This window comes from Balaenoptera ricei, chromosome 9, assembly GCF_028023285.1.
Source record: "Balaenoptera ricei isolate mBalRic1 chromosome 9, mBalRic1.hap2, whole genome shotgun sequence".
Classification (NCBI taxonomy): Eukaryota; Metazoa; Chordata; class Mammalia; order Artiodactyla; family Balaenopteridae; genus Balaenoptera; species Balaenoptera ricei.
The window spans coordinates 74,262,098-74,285,673 of record NC_082647.1 but is presented as its reverse complement, the minus strand read 5'-3'; the positions used below and the strand labels follow the sequence as shown (position 1 = coordinate 74,285,673).

The following is a 23,576-nucleotide window of genomic DNA, read 5'->3' as shown; positions in this document are numbered from 1 at the left end:
AGAGGGCAGACAGCAGAAGCAAGGAGAACTACAATCCTGCCTGTGGAACATAAACCACATTCACAGAAAGATAGACAAGATGAAAAGGCTGAGAGCTATGTGCCAGATGAAGGAACAAGATAAAACCCCAGAAAAACAACTAAATGAAGTGGAGATAGGCAACCTTCCAGAAAAAGAATTCAGAATAATGATAGTGAAGATGATCCAGGACCTCGGAAAAACAATGGAGGCAAAGATCGAGAAGATGCAAGAAATGTTTAACAAGGACCTAGAAGAATTAAAGAAAAAACAAACAGAGATGAACAGTACAATAACTGAAATGAAAACTACACTAGAAGGAATCAATAGCGGGATAACTGAGGCAGGAAAACGGATAAGTGACCTGAAAGATAGAATGGTAGAATTCACTGCCACGGAACAGAATAAAGAAAAAAGAATGAAACGAAATGAAGACAGCCTAAGAGACCTCTGGGACAACATTAAACACAACAGTATTCGCATTATAGGGGTCCCAGAAGGAGAAGAGAGAGAGAAAGGACCCGAGAAAATATTTGAAGAGATTATAGTCGAAAACTTCCCTAACATGGGAAAGGAAATAGCCACCCAAGTCCAGGAAGCGCAGAGAGTCCCAGGCAGGATAAACTCAAGGAGAAACATGCTGAGACACATAGTAATGAAATTGACAAAAATTAAGGACAAAGGAAAATTATTGAAAGCAACAAGGGAAAAATGACAAATTACATACAAGGGAACTCCCATAAGGTTAACAGCTGAATTCTCAGCAGAAACTCTACAAGGCAGAAGGGAGTGGCATGATATTTTTAAAGTGATGAAAGGGAAGAACCTACAACCAAGATTACTCTACCTGGCAAGAATTGCATTCAGATTCAACGGAGAAATCAAAAGCTTTACAGACAAGCAAAAGCTAAGAGAATTCAGCACCACCAAACCAGCTCTACAACAAATGCTAAAGGAACTTTTCTAAGTGGGAAACACAAGAGAAGAAAAGGACCTACAAAAACAAACCCATAACAGTTAAGAAAATGGTAATAGGAACATACATATCAATGATTACCTTAAACGTGAATGGATTAAATGCTCCAACCAAAAGACACAGGCTCGCTGAATGGATACAAAAACAAGACCCATATATATGCTGTCTACAGGAGACCCAGTTCAGACCTAGGGACACATACAGACTGAAAGTGAGGGGTTGGAAAAAGATATTCCATGCAAATGGAAATCAAAAGAAAGCTGGAGTAGCAGTACTCAGATAAAATAGACTTTAAAATAAAGAATGTTACAAGAGACAAGGAAGGACACTACATAATGATGAAGGGATCAATCCAAGAAGGAGATATAATAATTATAAATATTTATGCTCCCAACATAGGAGCACCATAATACATAAGGCAACTGCTAACAGCTATAAAATAGGAAATCGACAGTAACACAATAATAGTGGGGGACTTTAACACCTCACTGACACCAATGGACAGATCATCCAAACAGAAAATTAATAAGGAAACACAAGCTTTAAATGACACAATAGACCAGATAGATTTAATTGATATTTATAGGAAATTCCACCCCAAAACAGCAGACTTCACTTTCTTCTTAAGTGCACATAGAACATTCTCCAGGATAGATCAATTTTGCATCACAAATCAAGCCTCAGTAAATTTAAGAAAATTGAAATCGTATCAAGCATCTTTTCTGACCACAATGCTATGAGATTAGAAATAATTACACGGAAAAAAATGAAAAAAACACAAACACATGGAGGCTAAACAATATGTTACTAAATAACCAAGAAATCACTGAAGAAATCAAAGAGGAAATCAAAAAATACCTAGAGACAAATTACAATGAAAACACGACAATCCAAAACCTATGGGATGCAGCAAAAGCAGTTCTAAGAGGGAAGTTTATAGCAATACAAGCCTACCTCAAGAAACAAGAAACATCTCAAATAAACAATCTAACCTTATACCTAAAGGAACTAGAGAAAGAACAACAAACAAAACCCAAAGTTAGTAGAAGGAAAGAAATCATAAAGATCAGAGCAGAAATAAATGAAATAGAAACAGAGGAAACAATAGCAAAGATCAATAAAAATAAAAGCTGGTTCTTTGAGAAGATAAACAAAATTGATAAACCTTTAGCCAGACTCATCAAGAAAAAGAGGGAGAGGACTCAAATCAATAAAATTAGAAATGAAAAAGGAGAAGTTACAATGGACAGCGCAGAAATACAAAGCATCATAAGAGACTCTTGCGAGCAACTCTATGCCAATAAAAGGGACAACCTGGAAGAAATGGACAAATTCTTAAAAAGGTATAACCTTCCAAGACTGAACCAGGAATAGAAAATATGAACAGACCAATCACAAGTAATGAAATTGAAACTGTGATTAAAAATCTTCCAACAAACAAAAGTCCAGGACCAGATGGCTTCACAGGTGAATTCTATGAAACATTTAGAGAAGAGCCAACACCTATCCTTCTCAAACTCTTCCAAAAAATTGCAAAGGAAGGAACACTCCCAAACTCATTCTATGAAGCCACCATCACCCTGATACCAAAACCAGACAAAAATACCACAAAAGAAGAAAATTTCAGACAATATCACTGATGAATATAGATGCAAAAATCCTCAACAAAATACTAGCAAACAGAATCCAGCAACACATTAAAAGGATCATACACCATGATCAAGTGGGATTTATCCCAGAGATGCAAGGATTCTTCAATATACACAAGTCAATCAATGTGATACACCATATTAACAAATTGAATAATAAAAACCATATGATCATCTCAATAGATGCAGAAAAAGCTTATGACAAAATTCAACACCCATTTTTGATAAAAACTCTCCAGAAAGTGGGCATAGAGGGAACCTACCTCAATATAATAAAGGCGATAGACGACAAACCCACAGCAAACATCATTCTCAATGGTGAAAACCTGAAAGCATTTCCTCTAAGATCAGGAACAAGACAAGGATGTCCGCTCTCTCCTGTATTATTCAACATAGTTTTGGAAGTCCTAGCCACGACAATCAGAGAAGCAAAAGAAATAAAAGGAATACAAATTGGAAAAGAAGAAGTAAAACTGTCACTGTTTGCAGATGACATGATACTATACATAGAGAATCGTAAAGATGCCACCAGAAAACTACTAGAGCCAACCAATGAATGTGGTAAAGTTGCAGGATACAAAATTAATGCACAGAAATCTCTTGCATTCCTATACACTAATGATGAAAAATCTGAAAGAGAAATTAAGGAAACACTCCCATTTACCATTGCAACAAAAAGAATAAAATACCTAGGAATAAACCTACCTAGGCAGACAAAAGACCTGTATGCAGAAAACTATAAGACACTGATGAAAGAAATTAAAGATGATACAAATAGATGGAGAGATATACCATGTTATTGGATTGGAAGAATCAATATTGTGAAAATGACTATACTACGCAAAGCAATCTACAGATTCAATGCAATCCCTATCAAATTACCAATGGCATTTTTTACAGAACTAGAACAAAAAAATCTTAATATTTGTATGGAGACACAAAGGATCCCGAATAGCCAAAGCAGTCTTGACGGAAATAAACAGAGCTGGCGGAATCAGACTCCCTGACTTCAGACTATACTACAAAGCTACAGTAATCAAGACAGTATGGTGCTGGCACAAAAACAGACGTATAGATCAATGGAACAGCATAGAAAGCCCAGAGATAAACCCATGCACTTATGGTCACCTTATCTTTGATAAAAGAGGCAAGAATATACAATGGAGAAAAGACAGCCTCTTCAATAAGTGGTGCTGGGATAACTGGACAGCTACATGGAAAAGAATGAAATGAGAACACTCCCTAACACCGTACACAAAAATAAACTCAAAAAGGATTAGAGACCTAAATGTAAGACTGGACACTATAAAACTCTTAGAGGAAAACATAGGAAGAACACTGTTTCACATAAATCATAGCAAGATCTTTTTTGATCCACCTCCTAGAGTAATGGAAATAAAAGCAAAAATAAACAAATGGGACCTAATGAAACTTAAAAGCTTTTGCAAAGCAAAGGGAACTACAAAGAAGACGAAAAGACAACCCTCAGAATGGGAGAAAATATTTACAAACGAATCAATGGACAAAGTATTAATCTTCAAAATATATAAATAGCTCATGCAGCTCAATATTTAAAAAACCAACAACCCAATCAAAAAATGGGCAGGAGACCTAAATAGACATTTCTCCGAAGAAGACACACAGATTTCCAAGAAGCACATGAAAAGCTGCTCAATATCACTAATTATTAGAGAAATGCAAATCAAAACTACAGTGAGGTATCACCTCACACCAGTTAGAATGGGCATCATCAGAAAATCTACAAACAACAAATGCTGGAGAGGCTGTGGAGAAAACGGAACCCTCTTGCACTCTTGGTGGGAATGTAAATTGATACAGCCACTATGGAGAACAGTATGGAGGTTCCTTAAAAAGCTAAAAATAGAATTACCATATGACCCAGCAATCCCACTACTGGGCATATACCCAGAGAAAACCATAATTCAAAAAGACACATGCACCCCAGTGTTCATTGCAGCACTATTTACAATAGCCAGGTCATGGAAGCAACCTAAATGCCCATCGACAGATGAATGGATAAAGAAGATGTGGTACATGTACACAATGGAATATTACTCAGCCATAAAAAGGAACGAAATTGGGTCATTTGTAGAGAGGTGGATGGATCTAGAGGCTGTCATACAGAGTAAAGTAAGTCAGAAAGAGAAAAAGAAATATCGTATGTTAACACATATATGTGGAACCTAGAAAAATGGTACAGATAAACTGGTTTGCAGGGCAGAAATAGAGACACAGATGTAGAACACAAATGTATAGACACTAAGTGGGGAAAGTGGCGGGGGGGAGGTTGGTGGTGGGATGAATTGGGAGATTGGGACTGACATATATACACTAATATGTATAAAATGGATAACTAATAAGAACCTGCTTTATAAAATATAAATAAAATAAAATTCAAAAATTCAAAAAAAAAAGAAGGAAGGCTTATCTTCATAACTAGGGGAAAAAAAAGATTTCAATTCTCCCTATATTGATCTATGTAGTTAATAGAGTCCTGATTAAAACCTCATCAGGCCTTTTTACAGAAACTGAAAAATATGTATTTTAAAATGTGTGTGGAAAGCAGAGTACCAAGAATAGCCAAAGAACTTTTGACAAAGAAAAAACAATGTTGGGGAATTCATACTGATTTCAAGATTTATACTCTAAAGCTAGAGTAATAAAGCCAATGAAATACTGGTAAAGGATATCCAAATAGACCAATGGAATAGTCTAGAAATAGAACCACACACATATATGGTTGACCCTTGAACAACATTTGGGTTTGAACTGCTCAGGTCCACCTATAGATGGATTTTTTCAGTAGTAAATACTACAGTACTACATGATCCATAGTTGGTTGAATCTGCAGGTACTGAATCACAGGCAAGGAGGAACCATGCACACTGAGGGCTGACTATAAATTATGCCCAAATTTTGGACTGTGCAAAGGATCAGTTCCCCTAACCCCTGCATTGTTTGAGAGTCAACTGTAGTCAATTGATTCTTTTTTGTTTTTTTGTTTTTTGTACAAATGTTCCAAGTTTATTTAATGGATAAAGAATAGTCTTTCTAAGAAACGTTGCTGGAATAATTAGACTTTGAAAAAATGAACTCCACTCTATTTTTAAAAAACTTAAAAATGGATTGCATATCTAAAAGTAAAGCCTAAATTTATAAAACTTCCAGAAGGAAATATGAGAAAAAAATATTTTGACCTTTCATTAGGCTAAGATTTCTTATATATGACACCAAAAGTATGAACCACAAAAGAAAAAGTAGACAAATTGGATTTCATCAAAATATGAAATTTCTTTCCTTGAAAGAGTCTGTTAAGAAAATGAAAGAAAACAAGCCAAAAATCTGGGAGAAAACATTTGAAGAACACCTATCTTATAAAGGATTTATACCCAAAGTATATAAAGAAATCTTTTATCTCAAGAACAAGAAGGCAACCCATTAAAAAAAAATAGAAGGCTTGAACATACATTTTACCAAAGAAAAGATATGAATGGTGTGTTAATTATCTATTATCACATAACAATTTACTAAACAACCTAGTTGCTTAAAATAATGATAAAAAGTTTTCTCAGTTTTTGTAGTTCAAGAAATCAGGAGCATTTTAATTGGTGGTGTTCTGTTTTGTAGCCAAGATGTTGGTGGGGGCTGCAGTCATCTGAAGCCTTAACTGGGGCTTGAGGATCTGCCTTCACAATGGCTCACATGGCTGGCAAGTTGGTGCTGGTTAATGTCAAGAGGCCTGACTTCCTTGTCATGTGGATCTCTCCATAGAGTTTTCTCTTTAGGCTTTTTTTTTTGGCCACTGTGCTTACCAGGCGGCATGTGGGATCTTAGTTCCCGGAACAGGGATCAAACCCACGGCCCCTGCAGTGGAAGTGCAGAGTCTTAACCACTGGACCGCCAGGGAAGTCCCCTCCATAGGGTTTTCTGAATGTTGTCATTATATGGCAGCTGGCTTACGTCAAAGTGAGTGAGCCAAGAGCCATCAAGGAGGAAGCAACAGTGGCTTTTATGACTTAGCCTCAGAAGTTACACTATATCATTTTCATGGTATCCTATTTGTTATTTGTTACAAAGCCCTATTAAATTTAGGAGAAATACATAGAGGTGTGAATACCAGTATCTCAGGATCATTTGTGGGGGGGGCAGGGGAGGTGGAGGAGACTTGGATGCTGGCCACTACAGATAGTAAAGAAGCACATGAAAAGAAGTTACACATCTTTAGTCATTAGGCAAGTGCAAATTAAAACCACCAAGACAGAGCAGTACACAGCTACTAGAATGGCTTTTAAAAACCTGACACTACAGAGTCCTAACATGGAAGCAGAGCAATTGGAATACTCATCTGTTGCAGCTGGGAATGTAAAACGGTACAGCCACTTTGCAAAACAGATTGGTAGTTTCTGATAATGTTAACCATACACTAACCGTTTGACCTAACAGTTCTACTCCTAGGTCTTTAAACAAGAGAAACAAAACATATGTCTGCATTAAGGGCTTTATGAGAATGCTTATAGCAGTTTCACTCAAAAATCATTAAAAACTGGAAATAGTCCAAATTCCCATTAACCAGTGATTGGATCATCAAATTGTGGTACATTCATACAGTAGAATCTTACAGTTCAGCAATATGTATTACTTATACATGCCATTATGGTTGAATCTGAAAATCACTATGCTACGTGAAAGGAGCCATACACAAAAGGCTATATACGGTATAATTCCATTTGTACGACATTCTGATAAAAGGAGACTATAGGGACGGAAATCAGATTAGTGGTTGCCAGGGGCTGGGGATAATAAGAAAGAATTGACTGACTATAAAAGGGGCATTGGAAACTTTTGGGAATGATTCTGTATCTTGATTATGATAGTGGTTGTACAGTGATATACATGCATTTGTTGAGATCCATCTGAAAAGAATGAATTTTTCTATAGGATAAATCATACTACAATAAACCTGACTTTTTTAAAAAACAAAGGTAATTTATTTAAGTATTATACTAGTTTCCATACTTAGTTGCTATGAGAAGATTGGGTTTGGATAAATGTCAGGGGAAGGTCTGTTAATTCTGAGGGAAATTACAAGTAAGAAAGCTGTTTGGTTATGGTAAGAGAAATCAGTGATTGCATGGAAGGGGAGGTGTGTTAGTTTCTCCAGTGGTACAGAACCAACAAGATAGATAGATAGATAGATAGATAGATAGATAGATAGACAGACAGACAGACCTAAAGGAATTTACCTATGTAATTGTGGAGGCTTGGTAAGTCCAAAATCTGTTTGGGGAGGCCAGCAGGCGACAGACTCAGGAGAGTTGCAGTTCAAGTCCAAAGGCAGTCTGCTGGAGAACCAGGAAGAGCTGATGTTGCTCCAAAGGCAGACTGCTAGAGAATTCCCTCTTGCTTGAGGGAGATCAGCCTTTTGCTCGCTTCAGTGACAGAACTGATTCAACTTCAATTTCAATTGATTGGATGAGGCCCACCTACATTATGGACAACTCGAAGTCCACTGATTTAAATGTAAATCTCACCCTAAAACACTCTTACAGTAATATCCAGAATACTACTTGACTAAATATCTAGGCACTGTGTCCCAATCCAGTTGACATAAAATTAACTATCATAAGAAGGGGATTGATTGACCGGAAAGGGGCATAAAGAACCTTTTGAAGTGATAAAAATGTTCTATGGTGGTTATACAGGTGTATACATTTATCAAAACTCATCAAGTTATAAACTTAAGATTTGTGCATTGTATTGCATGTAAATTAAACGAAAAGAAAGAAAATCCAAAAGGGATGCTGGGCAGCTATGTCATGACATGTCACATATCATACAGAGTAGTATATGTGAGTGTGTGTATGTGTGTATGAGAAGGAGTGTGTGTGTGTGTGTGTGTGTGTGTGTGTGTGTGTAAGGGCTGGTAGATAAGTGATGGAGATTTTTCCTGCTGTGACTTTTTCTTCACCATTTGTCTCTCTTTTATTCTTGAACCACCTACACCCATCATAAAGACTCACTGATGCCTTCACTCACCATCATTTTAAAGAATGCATTTACTTTCTCCCCATATCTTTGGAAGTGTGTGGGTTTCTTCTTCTATCTGCTCTTGTTTTCAAATGATTACTGACTAATTAGGCCATTATCTACTCATTACCAGAATAGAGAGTTAAGATGTATGCTTATTCTTACTAAATGACTGAGGAGCTAGGAAGAAACTTAAATTGCATATATTTCTTTTATTAATAAAGGAAATTTAAAAGCTGACATATATAGTTACCATTTTAGTCATACAATTTTGACTTGAAGAGTTCTACATATTTTTTTCTACCCAAATAGACTCAATGTCATCAGAGGACAAAGTAATGAAATCTTGAAGCTTAATAATTGGCCTTTTCACAATTTATCCAAGGGCAAAAGAGAGAACCGTAGTCATTTTAAATGTTGAATAATAGTCTGTATTTCTATTTTTTTAAAAATAAAAACCTTAGTCAAACCAAAGGAAGCAAGGAAATTGCCAACTGAAAAGTAACCAATATTTGCAAAATCAATCTGTAGATTAAGGTGAATATTTTTTATACAAAGTAATCTGCATATTAAATGCACTAAAAATAAACTCTAAGTAATTTTAAAAACATAATAAACAGTATTATTCCAAATGTTTTCAATACATGTTTTTCATTGTTCTCAAATTCTCTGGTCAGGGTGAGGGCATTTAAATTACACCTAAAATCATTCTTGGGAAGAGTCTGATAGTATTGTTTCAGTATTTGAAAGGAAAGAAAATGACATTTATTGTTTCAAATTATATATAATTATATATATAAGTGCCATTAAATATATAATTATATATATATATGTATATATGTGTAATGATTATATACCTGTAGAGTAAGAATGACACTTGGTTAGAATTAGGACAGACATACCTAGTACTTGCCATTCTTCCCCTCTAGTTTTCATGGGGGGAGATAGGACCCAGGCCACAGCCTTATGTGTTATGAGCACTAATCTATGATGAAGCCTCTTTTTCTGGCATGAGCTAGGCATCAGACTTCTGTCTCGCAGGTGTAGGGAATACATTTTAAAGGTCCTAAGCGTTCCCTTGAAGCCACACTAGGCTGGAAGTTAGAGAGAATATCCCCTCCTATCCCCAAAGAAAGCTGAAGTGGAGACTCAAGGCAAGGGTCTCTCAAAAGTTATTTTTAACAATATCCATTCCTTCCTGTCTCTGCCCTCTCTTTATATCCTCCTTGGCCTGAGGGATCCAGAGTCCCAGAATAAGTTCTCAGTACCATTTCTTATTCTTTGGGTCTGTCTGCCCCTATATACACATATGCATACATTTCCTTTCCTTTTTTCTATTCACTGATACTGTACAGGTTATTTTCGCTTGTCCAAGTCCACACTAAAGCAGAAATACTACCAAAATAAGTTCAAAATTTAGAGGACCAGAGACAAATTTGAATGCATGCCTGTAGAGCTACTTTTTTTTTTCAGGATGAGATAAAACTGGATCCAGGGTAAGGGAGAGAGGGGTGACTTAGATATTTTTCTTAGAGAAGAGTAAACAAATGTGATTCCTCAAAGTAAGAGGGAGCAGAAGGGTTTTCTACTCCAGTGACCAGGGGGTGCAATGGAAGGGATGCTGTACCCAGCTGTCCTTGGTATCACTGTCCCACTTGTATTCCCTATAGACAGCCAACAGACTTTGACACTTGCAAGTGTCTCTGAACAGAGAGGAGGGAGAGAAGTTGTATACTTTGGTGGACATGAGAATATGAAGAGAAGATTTAGCCCTCTGACCAAGATGGAACTCCACAGACCGTGTTAGGAATTTCCCTATTAATTAAGGCAGTGGTAGAGATCCTCCACTATCTCATACACCCACACATAAATCTGTATGCATTTAGCTTTTGGGAAGAACAGAGAGTGTTTAAGTGACAGAAAAAAGAGAACTGCCTGTAGATAATAAAAATATTTAATGTGGGCCTCTACATACACTGGATATGTTAGGTTGTTTTAAAAAGTAATTGAAGTCAATTTTATTTTCTTAAACAACATGCCAGACAATCATTTTATTACTTTGATTTTAGCTGCAATAAATGACAGACAAATTTTGAGCACAGTCTTTTCAAAGGGACATGTCTGAGGGGCTCAGAGAAAATAGAACATCACTGACTCATTCAACACTTAATAAATAAGTACTTGCACTGAGTATTGAGTATCAGGTACTCGTCTATGTGCACCAGTAAGCATAATCTATAGCTTTTGGTTTCCTGATGCTAACTTTTACTCTTTATGGAAATGGTTCTTAAACTTTGGCAGGCATCAGAATTACTTAGAGAGCTTGTTAAAACACAGATCTCTGGGTCCCATTCCCAGAGTTTCAGATTCAGAAGAGTTGGGATAGAGACTAAAAATCTGCATTTCTAACAAGTTTTCATGTGACACTGATGCTGCTGGTCTGGGAACTACTCTTTGAAAATCATGGACCTATAGATTATCCTTAATTTAATAGGGGAAAATATTTTAAAAATGTTGTTAATCGCAAATTAAGATTTTCTTAAATGGATAATTATCTCTCATGACTTTAATGATGGTTAGAATGTATTTTGTTCTCATAATAATGGAAAAACAGCACAAAGTATGACAAAGCCCAATAAAGAAAGAGTTTTCCTCTCACCACTATAGACAGATAGTTTTTTATGACCTTTAAGCAATTCATTGGAAGAAGTCTAAACAACACTGGGCCCTAAATACGAAATAATGCACCAGTCCAAATAAGTGCTAAAGGATTGCCAAGTTGGAAGCCAAGGTGCCATTTGTTTTTCTTATGCAGCCCACCACTACTTCTAATTATGATCAAAATATTTATATATAAATAACTAGATTAAAAGGAGATACTGCTTATCTTGCACTTAGGCTTATTTTGATAATACTGAAAGCATGACCATTGACATGGTTTAAAAATTTGCAGCTTTAGTTTTGTCTGGCCAAATATTTTGATGAAGTTAGAATTTAGTCTAAAAGTCATGGACTGGCAAGAACAATGTGGTTTGTGAGACCAGATTGGGAGTTTTATCCAATTTGGGTAGAAGTCTGTAGTGACTTTCAGAGTTGGCATTAGAATTCTATTCAACTAAATTCTTTCCTTATCACCTGTATCTAGCCAATCTCCAAGTTCTCTCTAATTTTCCTTGTAGCAGTAACTCTTATTCCCTCCCTTTGTACTTTTGTGTAAATCTTTATTTCCTCATGAAAATTCTCTAAGCTCATTTCACTGATCCCTCTTTGTCATAATTTGAAATGCTCCCCTATTGTACCTTAGACCAATACAAACCATCCCAATATAAACATTTCTCTCTACACTGGCTCCCTCTCCTCTGCCATTATAAATGTGCAAATCTCTCCCATTCAAAAACAGTTTATTTAACCAATCTCCTCCTATTGAATACTAAAGTTGTTGACCATTGTTTTATATTTGGTATCATTTCTTGCTCATTCTTTTTCTCATTGAACATAGAGCTATGATTGTGGCACATTCTTGGATGGGATTATATCCACCTAGTAAAACTATAGTTTAAATCTTGACATGGAAAAATGTTTGAAATGTTTTCGAAGAAAAAATATCTTTATACCATACTATTAATAGCATATTTCTTTCTTAGTTACAAACACACGCACACATAATGTATGGCAACGGTCAACTCTGAGTGGTTGGATTGGAGTAATATTTATTTTAATTTTAATGTCAAGGTATTTTTGGATGTTTTACAACAAATATGTGTTATCTGCATAATAAGCTATAAAGTGCATAGAAAAATAAAGTGAAAATATGCCTACATATGAAAGTGATTGCCATTAGGAAGTTGGATTTTCAAATTTTTCTGCTTTTGTATACTTCAGTTTCTTTTACATTAGCACTAAATAGTATTTAAATTTATTGTTAAATGGCATTTAATAGAATTAAATATTTAACATTATTAAGTGGTATTTATATTTAGTATTAGAGGGGATAAAATTAATGTTTAATTAAAAATTATATTTAGTTTATGTTAGTATATTCCAAACCATGTATAGTTCCAGTAATACCACTTCTCCGTGCAAAAACTTCAGGGCTTGCTTTTTCCTAGTAACCAAAGTTCCAACTTCTTAGTCAGGAAAGCAGGCTTTCCATAGACTAGGACCTGTAGGTTACTTTTTTTCATTATACAATGCTGCATCTCAACAAGATTTCAATGTTCTTGGATGGAATCCCCACCCTTTTCTCCTTTACTCTTCCCTTACCTCTCCATGATCTTGCTTTTCTGCATGTCTACACTTACCTTTCCTGCAAGGCCTAGGCCAAATGCTATCCTCCATGGACTGCTCCAGTCTAGTTACAGCATCTGAGTGCACTTAACATTTTGTTTTTCATTTTTAAGTTCCGTTCACTTCTTCCTGTGTAGTGTTTCTGCACATATATTAGCTCCTCAACTTTATTTATTGCACGTTTTTTTGGTTCATAAGGACATAGTTAAACTAGTAAAACTAATTAACTTAGTAAAAATCTATCCTCATAAAACATATGATCAGTCATTTATGGAATGAAAAACAGATCTGCCTATGAATCCAGCCTTGGCCACCTACTGGCTGCGTTCATTTATACACGGTGCTTAACCTCTATGTGCCTTGTTTTCCTTATTTGAAAAATTGACAGAAATGGTATTTAGTATCGCTGAGGAGTGAGACAATTATATAAATAACACATCATTAGAGTACAAAATATCTGCTATACCATCAAATGCAATGGTTTAGCTAAAAAGATTGTTTCCCTACCAGGGTTCAGTTGAGGAGAGCAGTTCTTGGCTGAAGCGGAAGCTCTGAATATTTCAGCACAGGGTTTCCTTTGCCAAGACACCTCTAATTGTCGAGATAGCAAAAACATGGAAAGGGGAAGTGAGATCCTGGGTTCCTCTCGCATCTGCCCCACTGGCCAACATTTAGTCCTGTAACCACATTTAGCTGCAAAGGAGTCTGGGTAGTTAAGTCTCAGCTGTGTGCTCTATTCAGACTCAGGGTATGAGTCCTGTTGCTAAAGAGGGAAGGGAAGAATGGGGCCAAACAACACTCATAACAAAATCAGTATTCTGAGCCTGAAAGTCTGTAGCCCAAACCCAACTGGGATGAATCCTCAAAAACAAAGGCCTTGTTAAACCTCCTGATAGCTTCCACCTGATCTCTCCAGTGAAACCCTTTTATCTATAGTATGCTACACATATCCTTTCCTTCAAACTATTAAAACTCCTTAAGGACAGGAAATCTGTCTGCATATCTTATTTAACTTTCAGTGTGCTCCCTCATCTGCTTTAGTTTTTCCACTAGATTAAATAAAGGAAAATCACAACACAAGGGTACTCCATAAGTTTCACTTGTTTAAATATGGCTCTGGAGAATGTGCAGTTGAAGATTATGAACATGTTATGTTTGTATCAAGGTGATGGTAGAAGCCTTTGTCTGCTAGAAAAAGCCCAATTTCTCTTTTAGCTAATTTTTCAGTTTTTGTAATTAGGATATTCCTTCTGCTTTCACCATTGGGCGGCTATTGAAGGGAAATAGAGGAATTAGGATGGCCTCACATCTTTATCATTGGCTCTACAGTTTTCCAGAAGTAGTAGCTTTTTGGAATTATGTAATGTCCTCTACCAATGACCATGTATGAATGTTATTACATTTCCTTGTGTGACAATATACTATTGTCTGGCAGTGCTGAGAGTCATGTAGCACACAATAAGAAATAAAGAAGCATTCTGTGCATACTTAGATCTTTACATTTTTATTTTAAAACATAGAATTTCATATTGGTTAACACCTACTTTTAAACAGAATGATGCATTAATTAAATGCCTTGTCATAACTGTTATAAGCTCTGTTATAAAAATAAACATCTCACAACAAACTACAGTGTCAGCTCTTTAATAAATACATAAACCAAAGTTAGTAGTCAATCAGAATTATATGAACAGGCTCATAGTATACAATGTGAAATTATCATATTCCCCAATCTTCTATGTCATTTAAGGCAATTTAAATTTATGTATAATTCAAAGCCAGAAATAATAAGAAACTTGCTTAATGAGAAATAGTTTCTTTCTTAGAACTATTTTATATTCAAATATTTTAATTTAAAAATACACTCTATATTAAAAAAATTTTTTTTACAAAGGCAGGACTTAAATGAAACACATAGGTTATATTACTGAAATTTAAAAACATTTCTAATTTTTTTGCAGACATTTAAAAAACTTTAATGAAGTAGCTGGTAAATGTAAAGTGGTTTTAAAGTTATGTTAAATATACACCAAATGAATTTCTATATTAATATGTGCAAATTTATATTTTATTTTAATTTAAAATTAAAATATTTTATATTCAATATTAATAAAATCTATGTGCCATACTTATTGTGTGGAATTGTTATCAAAATCACATTTATCTGTTGTACAGTGTAAAGCTAGTAAAGATTTTTTACACAAGTCATACATTTTCCACCCTTGATGACTGCAGTGTTTTGGGTTTTTTTAATTGTTGGATTAGATGATTTTAACTGAAATAGGTTATGGAGGTTAGAAACCTGATTAATAGAGTTAGCTTACAAAGGTAAATTTCTGTGGGAAAGTAATCCAGGTAGATAAAAGAGTAGTGTTATTACTCTCAGATATTTCATTAACAGCTGCCCAGATAGCTGAACAATTGTTTTATATAAGTCAAATAATTTAAATATGCAGTTTTATGACAGTCATTACATGGGCTTAAGGTGAATTTATCAGAGCCAAAGAAAAAAGTCAAACAAAAGAACAGAAATGATAAAGAATAAAAATGTAGGAGAACTTGAAGGGAAAGTTTTCCTACAACACTGATTGGTTATATCATATTTTTCTCCTGTCATTGACATATGACATACAAGATGCTGCAAAACCTAAATATGCAAAATCTAAATCTAAATATGATGGTTTTATGTAATATTTTTCCAGTTAATTCTGTCTAAAAGTGAGATGATCATATGCAAGTATTATTTAGGAAGTAATAGAAAGAATAAAAATTTGTTAACAAACCTTGGAGAAACTCACTCATTCTTGTCAGTTAGGTTAGGGTTCGCTGAAATTGTAGCCACTAGCATAAAGCATAAGTAGGAGGCTGAAAGAGCTTTTATAACCTAAAGGTCTACAGGATCTGAACTCATAATCAGATGGTTAGGCTCCATGTTGAGTTGTATGTGATCCAGATGTACTGAAAACTGACTTCACATGTTATCATAAATGTGTTATTAAATATTTATACAAAAATGAATGTCCTTATACCCATGAACATTTGGTTAAAGATAAATTAGTATAATGTTTATTTAAGCAAAACTTCAAACACTGCATCTAAGAGGTCAACAACTGCAAGATACATTTAGAGATGTTAAATTAAAAAGTGGATGTCTTAGAATTAATGAAATATGAACACGTATAATTAGTTACCCATAATAAATTTACCATTGAGGAATTATAAGAGAAAAGGGAAATGATCTGAAAGAATGCTAGTTTTATATTTCTTTCAAAATATATCTCAGTTTGCATTGCATGAAGTGGAGTTCTTAAGGTCGATATAAATAAGGATAGTTGTAAATTAAATGTTAAGAGTAAATAAAACAATATAATATGCACATGATTGAACTCCCAAGTGGTTGTATTTCACTTGATACTTTTATTAAAATATATAGATCTCAAATCCTTTAAAATTGAAAGAAGTCGAACAGTTGTAAAAATTTAAAATTCTTAGTTTTTAATGAGTCTTTGTTCAGGTGCATAGATTCAAATAAGTTTTAAAATCATTAAGAGATGTATGGAAATGAAGAACTTCATTATACCATTACAGTCAGTTATTTTTCACAATTAGGCTTATTGAGCTTGAAGTTTTAGGGCACTCTCTTAGGAAAAATGAGTAGAAAAGAACAGGAGTAAGGAAAGGAAGGAAAAGCCATTGCGTTTAACTTACTATATCAGGTACCAGGAGGAACATAATTCTAAGGAGAAAAATTTTCATAGTCCATCATAATCATATTTCAACATCTTGTAGATGCCCATTGTCATACATAAGAATATCTTCAATAGAGATTAAGTGTATATTAAAAACATTTGAAGTTTATTCTTTAGTGAAGTGTTGCATCTGATGCATCCACTAATTTTAATTTTGAATTTTGAAAAATTTGCCTCCAGAGAAATCTATTCTGTTTAACCTTAGATTTTTTTTTTTTAATCTTTATAAACCAAAGCTAAATTAAACATTTAGGACATAATCAGAGTTTTAGTGAATTTCTGAGTCTTTCAGAGAATGTCTGAGACTTCATAAATATTAATAAATTAAAAAAAAAAAGATATCAGATGCTTATAAATGCATGTACACTGCAGTGTAAAGATATCCCCAGAGAAGTAAAATGCATACAGTTATATTGTAGTGCATATATGGCACATTTCTAAATCATGAAATACTTTAGGGCACAGAAATGCTGTCGTACCAAAAGTGTTGTTGAAGTTCTTAACTTTGTTAATCATTTAAAGTTTCATAACTCGTATTTACTATCATTGAATCTCAAAAGGCCCCTGTGTTCATATTAGTTGAAAATAGGCTTTATTTACATAAATTATTTAATCTAAGAATACCCTGTTTTCCCTTAACTTTTAATTAATTCTAGCTAGTCAAATATTAATTCTTTTCTCACAAGGAAAATGTCAATTATTCAAGTAAATATAAGCTCTAAAATCTTTTAAGAATTAGACCTTTAAGTAAAAAAGGAAAGCACAAGACATCACAAGCATAACTGCAGTCATCATCTAGCATTGAACTGCCTATCAGAAAGTTTGTCCCTTCCTATGAGAAGAGCCTTGTTCCACTATAAATTAGTGCAAACTAGTGAGAGTGTCAAAATATATATCCCTTTATTTTAAGAATTTCATTTTATTATGCTATTTTGGATAACTCAGCCCTCATAGAAATTAGCTTATGAACATCATAATGTTTTAAAATTTTAAAATTTTCAGCATTTCAATGAATGGATATTTTCCACTTTCTCCTTTTTGAGGGCTGTCAAGTATCCATTTATTTTCTTTTTTAAAAAGGATGCTGTGACAGGCATGCTGCAAAAAGAAGTTTTGCATTATCCTTGGTGATCAAAGGTATTTTACACAAGTGAGTCACAGTACTGGATTCTGTCAATGCCGCTGATTTCTCATTTGGGGAAAGAAATACAGTTCAACCTAGCATCATAATTGCTTGGCTGCAGGGGACGGCTGATGGAGTTACTGTGTTTGTTGGCTGCAGAACAACTTATTATATGTTTTTAAATCCTCTTTAGGGTAGAATATGGAGTGGGATTTAGTCTTCATCGAAATGCAAATATCTGGCACTTTAACTCAAGTGCTGGAAGACAGAAAGTCTGGGAAGCTGATTATAAGAAGACATTTTAAAGGAATTTAAAATAAATTCCTTAGTTGTCATAGGCAAAGCTCTGTACTGCATACAGGACTGTTGGACTTTTAGCCAATAAAATCAGACTGAATAAGTCTGTAAGGATATGGTAATTGTGATGAAGTTCCTGTTGGGGAGGATAAAAGTTCATGGCCTCTGTATCAAGCTCTCTGGCTGAGCACTGAGCACTGCACAACTCCAGGGGGCGCCGTTCACACAGGCTATGGTGTGAATGGACTTCCCTCTAGTTAGGCTATTTTGCAGTCTCTTAGAAGCTGATTAGCAGATAGACTGGAAGCCAACCATGGACAATTCTGTTTGAATTACTTTTTTCTGCTTTGTTTTGAAATTTTCTTATACTTAAGACTTCAGTAAATCACATCTAAAAATACTTGCCAATTGATTATTTTAAAGATTCAAGAGGTAGTATGACATTGTTCAATGAACACTGGCCTGGCAATAAGAAAAAAGTTCTCTTTGATTGTTGCTACTTGGTCACTTAGGGGTTTTTGAGAAGTCATTTAAACTTGCTGAGCCTCAGTTCTCTGACTAACTACAAGAGTGAATGAGCTTATTTCTAAGATACTGTCTATCCTCCTCCAATTGTGTACTTTTAGAATTCTGGTGAGTAGGGTTGAGGTGATTCAAAGAAAGAATGTCCTTAGACTGCATTGAAGGGCAAAAAGAATATAGCTTAATTTAGCTTTTAATTTGAAAAATGCTATTATCTACTTGGAATAAATATTGGAGAAGACTCAAAAGTGTGGCGCTTTGCTTAGAAACTTTGCAGAGTTTCTAAATATCTCGTGAATTTCAACCTGATGATTAGACAAATGAAATGGTGAAATAATCCATCCAGTTTACCAGGTAAGAAGATATAAAACTCCACATCTGCACACAACGAAGCTGTTCAAATTTTGATGTTACTTGAAGTGTCCCTTATTAAATGTTCAGCTTTTAAAAGTATTCTAATAAAGTGACGTTGTATTATTATTAGGTTTTATGGCAGTAGTAACTTAGCACTTATTTAATCCAGTCATCTGTGACATTATATAAACTTATCCTGTAAGAAAGAAAACCAAAATATAAAGGCAAAGAGGAAAGAATGTTAGAATTAGTATCCATCTTGTAAAAGAAGAAAACAAACACACATGCATAAAACTAGTTTCGAAAGCAATATCCCTCAAGGTTAAGGTTTTATCTGTTCATCTCTTGAATGAGTGAAACACTAATCATTTACTCATCTATCTGTTCTTGTCTATTCACTGCCAAATGTTGAAGTGTTTGGCAACATTAGTATAATTGCCTTATTATTTTTTCATCTGCATGTTTGGTGCAGGGATTACTGTACCCTTGTAGTGACACAATGCCAAAACTATCTCACAGCATTGTCTCTCTGGGAAGTGTAGAAATGGCGGGTACCTGTAAAGTGTAATCAGTGCTCTTCAGATGATCTACATTCTATGCTGATCTAAATAAGTTATATATTACAGTAAAGTGCTACAATGACACTAGTATCAAACAGTAGTAAGACACATTTTTCTCTGAAGAATTCAGCAGCAGTGTGAGTCACATGATGATGAGGATGCTTGTCAGTCTTCATTCGAGTGGACAACCAGCAACTGGCATGATCTAGGAAATTTATCTCCTCCTGTGACTTATAAAATTATTATTTTATAATAATAATTTTTAGGAGCGATCATTAAAAATCCAGTTTCCCATAAAGTACTTTTTAATCTTTTTAGAAGTTGCACCTGAAAGTTTCATGAGCATTTAATTTGCTAATGTCCATTTTTATTTCTTCAGGTTTCTCACGTCGGTAGGTTACTGCTCTTGTGCAAACGCCTTGCAGAATCAACTTGTCCTTGACGGAGAGGAAATATTATCATTAATTAAGTGCCTAAATATTGAAAGTAGACAATAACATACTGAAAGTATTTCTTTTTTAGAATTCACTGACCTTTTTTGAGGCTGACACCCTGTAATCTGCCGAGGACTTAATTTTATTACTATTCCATTGTAGTATCACCTGTCTAATGATAAGGACTTTAAGCAACCCAATCAAGAATGTAACTATGAAGATGATGAAAAATATCCTCAAATAGCTTGGGCTAGAGAAACATTCTGTAAAGAAACAAACAAATAAATGGTTTAAAAAACTGGAATGAGTAAATCAAAGGGTTCTAACAATAATGTTAGAAGTAAATAATGTTCATCATCTCAGTAGGATCAGAGATATTTGCAAATCTACATTTTCAAAATAGAGGACTGCCATTATTGTTGATTCAAGAAGTAAACTAATTATTATTACACATTTATTATTAAAATCTTTTCAACAGAAAACTGTCCTTTGGAGAATAGCCACAATTAAGGTATTCAATAAGATTATTTCTTTGCAGCTTGATTCTTTATTTGTACTAACTGGAATATGTCCAAATCCCTTAACCAAATATAACTTTATCCATGACAGAGAGAGGGACAGTTTTTTTGGTGTGGTGTGGATCACTAAGTGGAAAATAGGATTTAAAAAATTATTTAACAGCTCCGTGCATTAACGTATGTTTTTCTTGTTATGCTTACTCCTCATTTGTTACACATCAGTAATGGAAAATAAAGTAAACATCTACAGAAGCTAAAATCAGTACTACTCTAATAGATGAATAAATATTTCCTTTGAAACTGCAGTGTAAGTTTTCGTTATTATTACACATAGCTTCTCCAGGAAATGGGAGTGTGTAATTTGGGACAATACCCAAATCTCTTTCCTCAATTGTTATTAATTTATTTTTTACTTGTCTGTTAACCAAATCTATCCTATTTTGCTTCTAAAAATTCCACTTTTTGTTTTTTCAAGAACAGATAATTACTAGCTGGAAAAGGAAATGCTGCATTAAGAGGAGGGGCATTCTAGGTCTCTGTTTTAGCCCTAGACCTTTGGCAAAGTCTAGTTGGAAAGTCTGCAGGCTCTGTGGCTGCCAGAGGTATTACCCTAATCTAAGAGGAACATGGTTGCATAATACACAAGTACTCCACAGAACTCACCAGCTGCCCCACACTCACAAAATTACCTCCTGGCCTAAAGAAGCATGTGTTTTCCGTGCATCCTCCAGACTTTGGGGACTTCACCTAACTGTCTGAAGGTCTCCTTGAGAATGCCTTTTGGGAGGGGACCTGCCAAGGCTTAGAAGAACAGTCAGTCATGAGTGATTTGTGTCTGAAATCCCAGGGATGACCAAGCATTGCTCTGAATATGCCAAGAATTCAGTAACAAGGGCTCTTCTCTAAGTGGGAAGACTTAGAGCCAGTTTTCTCTTGGTCATAATGATAAGGTTCCTTGAAAGGAATGCTAAAAGGAGGCTGGAGGACTACTAACTGGAATAGAAGCACCAAATGCAAGTGCAAGTCTCCCTTTGTTATGGTCTCACACGCAGAGAGAATCCAAGATGATCTATTCAAAAGTGGTACCCTTGGTGGTGCCCAGGTTTGTGACATGCACGCCTTTCATTTCCCTTGGCTGACTTAGAATAATCAGCTAAGGTGGCACATGGCTTGATCTCACTTAATGGCTTCTTGCCTAGTAGGAGCTTAGCCAGAAAGACCAAAAGAATACCCTTTAAGTGTGATCAAGTGGATAGATAATAGAGGTGGCTAACAAATGCCCTTTCCCTCTCCTTGCACAATAGTTGTGAAGGAGAGGGTAGCCCCCTAGCTACTAATACATTTTACAAATATTTCTAATGGGTTAGGATGGAGGACATTTTTGGGGCTCAAATCTGCATGCATTTTTTAATTTGGAGAGCCAAAAATTTAGCCCTGGCCATGCCTCTTTTCTTAGTTTAGGTCAAGCAAGGACTTTTCCTAAGGAGCTTTAAGGGAATAGTTTTTGTAACCACACTTAGGTCAGAATAGGTTTGTTTCCTTAACATAATAAATTACATGTTGACAATAAGGGCTCTATTTATTAGAAAAGGCACTTGGCTTTGGGGTGTGATTGCTGCAGCCCCAGCTGGCAGCACATGGGCTCTTTTCAAAGCCAAATTTATTATGGGCTAAGGTTAGTGTGGATGTGAGGGGAGAGGGAAACAAAACTATGGAGAAAGTTTATTCTCCTGTGCAATCTCTCTAAGACCTGGAATTATTCTTACAGGTTAGAGGAAAGACTAGAAATAGGAGTAGCAGTAGGAACATTTTCAATGAATACATAATTTCCAGCTTCATTTCTAATTCTTATATAGTTTAACACCTTAAACCTGAACAAAATGGGGTGCTGGCTTTTGGGTTCTAATGAACTTTTGTCCAAAATGATCTTTGAACACAGCTTTCACATGTTTCTTCCATTCATATATCATCTTTTAACTGAAAAATTTTTTCATGTTCACTGGCTCATTTAATCCACACAACTCTTTGAGATTGGTATTATTATCTCCATTTTACAGATGAGGAAACTGAGGCTCAGTGAAACTTTGTAAGAGGGCTGATATTTCTTAGCTACTAGTGTCAGGAGACATGTCTTAAGCTAAGGTCTTCAGATTAAAATTTCCATACCCTTTCCATTGTGCCATCTTTATATTCATTCACCCCTAAATTGTATTTATATCAGAATGAAAATTATCAGGGAGGAATGGCCCTTTTGAAGTTATGTACTTTGCAAAAGCAGATCATTGCTACTTAGAATTTTTTGGCGTCACCTGAAACATGAAAGTAAATGTTCGTTTGACATGAGGAAGGTTATAACTGGAAGCAAGTTTGGATTGTGAAGGGTAATGATGGCTCCATAGACCTTGTCTCTAAGGGTGAAATGGACTCTATCTAGGAGAATCCTATTCTTGGCTCACTGAGGTCTCTCTAGAAAATCTGTTTGGTATACTTCCATGGAGGTGCACAGCATGCGAATTTAGCTGGGTAGTTGAGATGGTAGTTTCATTGTTAGGAGGGAGATCTAACAATTCAGCCATACCATGGCAAATATCCTCAGCTGGTTTTATAGAGCACTATTTCTTGGAGGTTGAAAACATTGAAGCAGTTAGTTCTTTCTTTAGGATGGTAGATTATGAGCCTTATTGGGGAATATGATTCTCTACAGATACTCTTCAGTACTTTGATTATTAACCTTTTGTTTACCTGATGTTTGGTCCACGTAATGCTGTTCCTTGAGAGTACATGAGGTTTTACACCGATCAAGTATAGCTTGAGACAGATTGTGAGGGTGAAGGCATTGCACACAATTCCTGTAAGGGGAAACAGAAGTAAAAACATTTAATTTTTTAAAAGGTTGTAGCCTGTAGTATGTTCTGTAAAAAATAAAATAAAATAGGGTACTGCTTTAGGACAGCAGAATTGTAAAACTGGGAAAGAAAACTATGACGTTTATTTGTAATCTTGGCTGAATTTAATACCATGGCAAAGTTACATTCTAACCA

The 23,576-nt window shown here is 35.1% G+C and overlaps 1 protein-coding gene across 2 annotated transcripts in view; it reads right to left on the bottom strand.

Moving 5' to 3' along the window:
• Window positions 1-14,498: 14,498 nt before the first annotated feature.
• ITGB8 (integrin subunit beta 8) overlaps window positions 14,499-23,576 on the bottom strand; it is a 95,393-nt gene continuing 86,315 nt past the window's right edge. Inside the window, exons 12-14 of one of the 2 annotated variants that reach the window (XM_059933971.1) lie at window positions 23,278-23,384; window positions 20,117-20,280; window positions 14,499-20,020 (exon numbers count right to left, since the gene is read on the bottom strand). In XM_059933971.1, the coding sequence (XP_059789954.1) occupies window positions 19,898-20,020; window positions 20,117-20,280; window positions 23,278-23,384 (394 nt within the window). In that variant the 3' untranslated portion in view covers window positions 14,499-19,897. Of the gene's footprint in view, window positions 20,021-20,116; window positions 20,281-21,217; window positions 21,337-23,277; window positions 23,385-23,576 lie in introns of those variants that run through there. The other variant, XM_059933972.1, reaches the window with a different exon arrangement.